Genomic DNA, 7,861 nt, shown 5'->3' on the forward strand with positions numbered 1-7,861 from the left:
AATTCAAAAAATGCTAGTACTATTTTTCAAATAAAAGAAAAATCATGACTAATTTTGGAATTTTAAAAATTATGGGGGTGCAGGAAGAAAACATAGAGATCCATAAAGAAACTCCTAACATGATATATTATTTTTAATGTTCTATATTTGACAAATACACAGTCATCCAAATATATTTACTTAGTAAATATATTTTATTAGTGCCTTTTTATTTAAGATTATATTATTAATTATTCGGAGGATGTTGGAAAAAAAAGCAATGGATTTGGGAGCGGTGTGGAAGGAAGAAGGAAGAAATAACCCTTTCTCAGAGACAGAAGCACAGCCACTGGTAATCAAATCAATTACTCCTTCCTCTGTTCTGTCTTTTTTCGTTGTCATCCACAAACCCTATGCCCCAATTTGTAAATTTTCGGCTTTTCCCGCGCTTCCACGCACTCAAAACCCTTCCTTTCTCCACCCACCGAATGGGCATGGCCGATACCCTCTGTACCCATCTCCACCAAAGCAATGGCGGCGTTGAGAACTCATTGTCCAAGGTTAAGCCTAAACTCGACTCTCGGTGTGTGATCCAAGTTCTCAACTCCTGTCATCCCAAGCAACTTCTTTTGGGTGTCAGATTCTTCGTTTGGGCTGGATTTCAATCTGGCTACAGGCACAGTGCTTACACCTACAGCAAAGCTTGCAAATTGCTAGGGATTCAACAAAATCCCCAAATTATTCGTGATGTCGTTCTGTCTTACGAGGCTGAAGGGTGTTCAGTCACTGTCAACATGTTCAGGGAGGTTCTGAAGCTGTGCAAAGAAGCTCAGCTAGCTGACGTGGCATTGTGGGTGTTGAGGAAGATGGAGCAGAGTTTCAACATCCGTGCTGACACTGTGATGTATAATGTGGTTATTAGGCTGTGTTGCAAGAATGGCGACATTGAAACGGCTGAGAAGTTGACCGGGGAGATGAGTTTGAATGGTCTTTATCCTGATCTTATTACGTACATGGCAATAGTGGAGGGATTCTGTAATGCTGGTCGACCTGAGCATGCTTATTCTGTTCTTAAGGTTATGAGAGTACATAAATGTTCACCCAATTTGGTGCTTTTATCAGCCATTTTAGACGGCTTGTGTAGGTCTGGATCTATGGAAATGGCATTGGAGTTGTTGGATGAAATGGAGAAAGGTGGGGATTGTAGTCCAAATGTTGTTACTTATACATCTGTGATTCAAAGTTTCTGTAAGAGAGGTCAGTGGGCGGAAGCATTGGATATTCTGGATAGAATGAAAGCTTTGGGGTGCCATGCAAATCATGTTACTGTTTTTACTTTGGTTGATAGACTTTGTGTTGAGGGTCGTGTAGGAGAAGCTTACAAGTTGATTGATAAGTTTGTGGTGGAACACGGTGTTTCTTATGGTAATTGTTGCAGTTCACTTGTGATTTCTTTGATAAGGATTAAAAAGCTGGACGAAGCAGAGAAGCTCTTCATGGAAATGCTTTCTGGTGATGTCAGACCTGATAGTTTGGCATCTAGCCTTTTGCTGAAGGAGCTCTGTATGAAGGACCAGGTATTGGATGGATTCCACTTGCTTGAAGCAATGGAGAATAAGGGATGTTTGTCTACCATTGACAATGGTATTTATTCTATTATTTTAGTTGGCCTTTGTCAAAGAAACCACCTGACGGAGGCCACAAAGTTGGCCAAGATAATGCTTAAGAAATCAGTTCCACTGCAACCTCCGTACAAAGATGGTGCAATCGATATCCTTATAAAATCTGGAGAAAAAGATCTTGTGAACCAGTTGACTGGCATTCGTAAGGGGCTTTGATGATAAAATGATTTATGAAGGAGGTCATGTCCATTGTCTTTCTGCTGCATCTGGTCATAAGTTTGCATTGTATAACAGTAACAGTAAGAATTGGTTCCTACGATGTAGTCTGCTGATACTATGTTCATTTCTTCCCCTTGTAGGAGACAGTGTATTCTTGAGAAACAGTATGCTTGTCTTTATCTGTATTTGCTAAACCCATTCTCCTTATAGATTCCTTTTAATATCGATAAATTGTTAAACCCATTTTCCTTATACAAATTAGTGGAACTTCTTTTCTTTGATGTACACAATAAAATTCAAGAATAAAGCTGTTGAAATATTTTTGCCCTTTTTTCTTCTGTATTTGATTCTGATTGATGCCATATTTCGGGCCTACTGACATACCATTTCATGATTAGTTTTCTTATCCTTTGACATTTGAATCTAAGAGTGTGTAAAAAGCTATTAGAAAGGGTTGCTAATCCAATTTCCCCACCCAATTAATCAAGGGAACAACCAGAATTTACTTGATCTGTTGGGGATGCAAAGTATTGTTTGTCAGAATTTTGGTTAGTAAGAGCAAAAGTTGTTAACAGAAGTACAAATGTGTTGAGTTGAGAGTCGTATATTTTATGCTGCAACCAATGTGCAACATAACTGCTGAATATTATCAAAGGTTGCTAATTCAATTTCCCCACCCAATTGATGAATGGGAAAACCAGAATTTGTTTGATCTGTTGGGGATGCAAAGTATTGTTTGTCAAAATTATGGTCAGTAAGAGCGAAAGTTGTTAAGAGAAGAACAAATGTGTTGAGTTGAGAGTTGTACAAAAATATATTTCAGGCTGCAATCAATGTCCAACTGAACTGCTTGATATTGTAAAGAATTAATGAAAACTCAGTTTTAGTTACCAATATTGTTTTGATTCACAGTTTTCTGACATCTTTAATCGTGTGGAAAAGCATTTTGTTTATTATTTTCTTAAAGATCAGTTTCTAATTACATTACAAGACCTGAAAATATGAAACTTTCATTATTGAAACACTATAGCATGGTACTCAAGGTGAAAAAAAATAACATTCTAGTTTTAATATCATAACATTCATTATCTATTTGTAACTTTTTGAATTTTATGTAATGCAACTTATAATTCTTCAAATAGCATGGCTTGCTTTCATCGGTTTTATGTTAAATTGAAACTACGATTGAAGGTTAAAACTTAGAATATATAACTTGTGTGCGTAATTGAGTTTATGAAAGGGGATTCGCAAGCAAAGTAAGTAAGTGAACTTAATTGAATTGTCAATTTTAACTAGTGATCACAGATTTAATTTATTTAAAATAAAGTAATTAATAAGATTCGATGATATTAAGGCAGATAATCATTTATTTAATATAATATTTAAGACACAATTGAACTATAATTTGATTATTAACGGTTATAAGTTACTATTATAAAATTCATTTATATTTCATAATAATTATTTAATATAATCTTACATCAACTCTCTTATCTCTTATACTCACTAATATTTTATATTTTTGTTGACTTGACTGTCAGACAGTTTTTTGCAGGTCGAACATCTTTCTCTTTTTGTGATCAGTCAACCCTACAAAATTCGATCCATATAAAAGTCTTCTCTTCATTTTTTTTCTCCACTTCGAAACTCTCCTAATTCATATTTGGTAAGAACATTTGATGCAATTGGGTAAAAATTTTCCCTGGTCCACAAAAATCTTGAAATAGCTAGACAACTACCCAGTTCATCTCACAAAACCAAGATGAATCCTCCATCAAACAACACAATGACAACTCAAGTTAAAGCACTCCTACGCAGGAATGAGGAGAATATGCAGAAAGTAATGGAAACGACACTCGGGAAGATGCAAGATAAACTCAAGAAGGATATGGAGTCCCTGAAGCAGCAACACCAAATAGAGATTAAACACTTGGCTCAACAACACCAAGTGAAAATGCAAGCATTACAAGAGCAACTCGCAACAAGGAGTAGTGATCATCAAGCTACTTAGGGTAATCGAGATCATGTCGTGTACACGAGTGTCTCCCTTAGACCATCCACTCGAGAAAAGTGTCTCCCTCGCTACACCCCAACACCAAGATCATCATGGAGGGAGACTTGGAGCTTTGAACAATAAGCAGTTCCAACCCCTCTGTTGAATGGGACGATGAAAGCTAACTTGAAAAGTTTTCATCCTTACACACTCGAAGGTACAAGATATGATTGAAGTACTTATCCGATCAGGTGTTCTTGGCCACTTCGTACAACAAAAATAGTCTTGTTTCGGAGGATAACCCGGTCGGGTCGAGGTCGAGGACACTAGAAAGGAGGTCATAAAAGAGGCTTCTACAAAGGTTTTCAAGGGTGAGGTCAAGCAACCCAACAAGAAAGGGAGGTGTTCAAAGAGATATCCAACATAATGTGGGGATATCATTACACCCCCAACACATATACAAGAGAAACACCTTTTTGTTTGACACATGATGTAGCCCTATGATTCCTTTTGAACTTGAATGAAGTACTATTTTTTCTTACTTTAATTTTTTTATCCTTAAGAAGGGTTTTTTTTTCCAGGTAAGGTTTTAATGAGGCTTATTCTTTTGAAATAATTTTTTTTAACACATAATTGTTTACGATTATACTTATTACAAGTTATTGTCCTAATTCAAACAAACATACAAAAAACTTTATCAAACAATCAAATACTATAATACAATTTCATACGAATATTGAAAAAATTTATCAAACTTGCATCAAACGGCCAAATCACAACCTAGGTTCAAATGAACAATGGAAAATTTTATCAAACTTGAACCAAAAGGTCAAGTAATATTATTCGATTTCAAACAAACATTGAATTTTTTTATCAAACTTAAACCAAATGGTCAAGTCACAATCCGAGTTCAAACGAACATCGAGAAACTTTATCAAACGATCAAGTACTATTATTCGATTTTAAACGAACATCCGAAAAATTTATCAAACTTGAACCAAATGGTCAAATCACAACCCGTGTTCAAATAAGCATTGGGAAAATTGATCAAACTTGAACTAAACAATCAAGTCACACCCTTAGTTCAAACAATCATAAAAAATAATTAACTGATATTAATAAAAAAATAACCATAACTTAGTTACTAGGGATTAGAAGTTATTATTATAAAACTTATTTATATCTCATAAAAAATATTTAATGTATTATTAACTGTTTTAATACAAAATTACCTATAAATAAGTGATAACTTTAAGGAAATATTCACCTCAACTCTCTTATTTTTTATACTCACAAATATACAAATATTTTATATTCTCACTTACTTAATTTCGAAGAGTTTTTTTTGCATGTGAACTTCTTGTAATTGGTTAATAATACAAATCTCGGTATAGAGAAAAGTCTTCTCTTCATTCTTTTCTCCACTTCTAGACTCTTTCAATTCATTTTCAGTAAACACAATAAATTAGTGGGAAAAGTAGGAACTGAATTAATGATTGGAATATTGAAATGGAGATAACCTCAGTAGTTAGACTAGAACCACTTACTCCATTAGCGTTCTATAAGGGTTTAGGGTATAAGGCAAGACAATTAACTCCTAGTTTGAATTTAAAGACAATTAGTGATCACTATATAAACTCATTAATATAGAGGAAGACATGGAGTGGATAAAGGAACAATGCTAGTAAAGTATCTAAAAAAAATTTGATTTGATTGCTAAGTAAATTAACCTGGTATTAAACGAATCAAGTTTCTTTGCACGTAGTAGTTGTTACTATTGATTTTGGCTTAATCCCAAGTCCCACATCGGTGGGTTCATTGTTTGGGAAGGAGGTTTGAGGGTTATATATTAACATCCCCTCCTTCACTGTTATATATCCCAATTTGTAATATCTTCTCTCATAATAATAAAAGGGAGTTGTTTTTGCTGTGCTCGGAGATTAGGCTAAAAGGCCGAACTCCGTTAACAATTTTCGGGTGTGTTTTTTTCCTCTTTATCTCTTTTATTATTCCGCTTTATTTATTCAATATTATTTGTCGGGTAGCTCTGTTAGGGTTTTGTTTTAGTGGGAAAATTACCCGTTTTTCCCAACAAGTGGTATCAGAGCCGAAGGTTCGCCTGGGTTGTTTGAAATTATTTGTAATATTGAATATTATATTTTGAGTTTGTAATGGCAAATCAAGAAGAAGAAGCCAAGGATGTATCCAGAGTGTCGGGCTCCTCTTCATCATGGTCGAGGTTCCCGGTGTCCACCTTGAAATTGGCGGTGGAAATATTTGATGGCACTGGACATTTTGGCATGTGGCAAGGAGAGGTCTTGGACTCTCTTTTTCAGCAGGGTCTTGATATTGCTATTGAAGGAGAGAAACCAAAAGAGGTAGAGGAGAAAGATTGGAGCATCATCAACCGGTTGGCATGCGGAACTATTCGATCCTGCCTGTCCAGAGAGCAGAAGTACGTTGTAAAAAACGAGACTTCTGCACACAAACTGTGGAAGGCATTGGAGGACAAGTTTCTGAAGAAGAGTGGTCAGAACAAGCTCCTGATGAAGAAAAGGTTGTTCCGATTTGACTACCAACAAGGTACTACTATGAATGCACACATCACTATGTTTAATCAATTAGTAGCAGACCTGTTGAATTTAGATGTGAAGTTTGAGGATGAGGATTTGGCTTTGATGTTGTTATCATCTCTTCCTGATGAATTTGAACATTTGGAGACTACGCTCCTTCACGGGAAGGAGAATGTGTCGTTAGATGCTGTTTGTTCTGCTTTATATAGTCATGAATTAAGAAAGCAAGATAAGATGAGAACCAAATCAACGACATCAGAAGAAGCATTGGTGGCAAGAGGTCGTCAGCAAAGCCAAACAAAGGAGAGAAGAGGGATGTCTAAGTCTAAAGGTCGAGTCGTTGCCAAAGATGAGTGTGCTTTCTGTCATGAGAAAGGACACTGGAAGAAAGACTGTCCAAAACTGCAGAAGAAAGGGAAGACTCCACAAGATGCAAATGTTGTAGAATGCAAAAGTGACGTGGAATCAGATATCTCTTTAATTGTCTCGCTTTCAGCATCATCGTATCCAGATGAGTGGATATTGGATTCAGGTTGTACTTATCATATGTGTCCCATTCGGGAATGGTTCTTTGATTTTCAAGAACTCGATGGCGGGGTTGTTTACATGGGTAATGATAATCCATGTAAGACAGTCGGGATAGGTTCAATCAAGCTGCGGAATCATGATGGATCCACCAGAATTTTGCGGGATGTACGGTACGTGCCAAAGTTGAAGAAGAATCTCATCTCATTGGGGGCTTTAGAATCTAAAGGCCTAGTTGTGACGATGCAAGATGGAATTCTTAAAGCAACTTCGGGAGCACTGGTGATGTTGAAAGGCGTGATAAAGAACAATTTGTATTACTATCAAGGTAGTACAGTGGTGGGGACAGTAGCGGCAGCAACTTCTAGCTCTAAGAAGGATGCTGAGGCAACGAAGTTGTGGCATATGAGGTTGGGACATGCTGGAGAGAAATCCTTGCAAATTCTTACCAAGCAAGGATTGTTGAAAGGTACGAAGGCTTGCAAACTTGAATTTTGTGAGCATTGTGTTCTGGGAAAGCAACGAAGAGTGAAGTTTGGCACTGCAATTCACAATACCAAGGGTATTCTGGATTATGTGCATTCAGATGTGTGGGGACCTGCCAAGACTCCGTCAATCGGAGGTAGGCATTATTTTGTCACTTTTGTGGATGATTTTTCCAGGAGAGTTTGGGTGTTTACTATGAAGAACAAAAATGATGTGCTTGAAATTTTCCTTAAGTGGAAAGCTGAAGTTGAAAACCAGACAGGAAGGAAGATTAAGGTTCTCCGAACAGACAATGGAGGAGAATACAAGAGTGATCCGTTCCTGAAGGTATGTCAAGATTGTGGCATAGTTCGGCACTTCACTGTTAGAAAAACACCACAGCAGAATGGGGTGTCGGAGCGTATGAACAAGATACTTGTGGAGAAAGTTCGTTGTATGTTGTCTAATGCTGAGTTAGGCAGAGA

At 36.7% G+C, this 7,861-nt stretch overlaps 1 protein-coding gene across 1 annotated transcript; it reads left to right on the forward strand.

The window, feature by feature from the left end:
- The first annotated feature begins 238 nt into the window (after positions 1–238).
- LOC137827993 (Tetratricopeptide repeat (TPR)-like superfamily protein) lies at positions 239–2,148 on the forward strand. The gene has a single exon (XM_090297871.1). It carries the CDS (start codon positions 393–395, stop codon positions 1,815–1,817), a length of 1,425 nt encoding a protein of 474 aa, XP_090153997.1. The 5' UTR covers positions 239–392; the 3' UTR covers positions 1,818–2,148.
- The last annotated feature ends 5,713 nt before the right edge of the window (positions 2,149–7,861 follow it).

This window comes from Phaseolus vulgaris, chromosome 11 (assembly GCF_051622355.1).
Source record: "Phaseolus vulgaris cultivar YP4 chromosome 11, ASM5162235v1, whole genome shotgun sequence".
Taxonomy (NCBI): Eukaryota; Viridiplantae; Streptophyta; class Magnoliopsida; order Fabales; family Fabaceae; genus Phaseolus; species Phaseolus vulgaris.

Bases quoted from the DNA above. Each gene is read 5' to 3' on its own strand.
- LOC137827993 (XM_090297871.1), top strand. From the start codon at position 393: ATGCCCCAATTTGTAAATTTTCGGCTTTTCCCGCGCTTCCACGCACTC.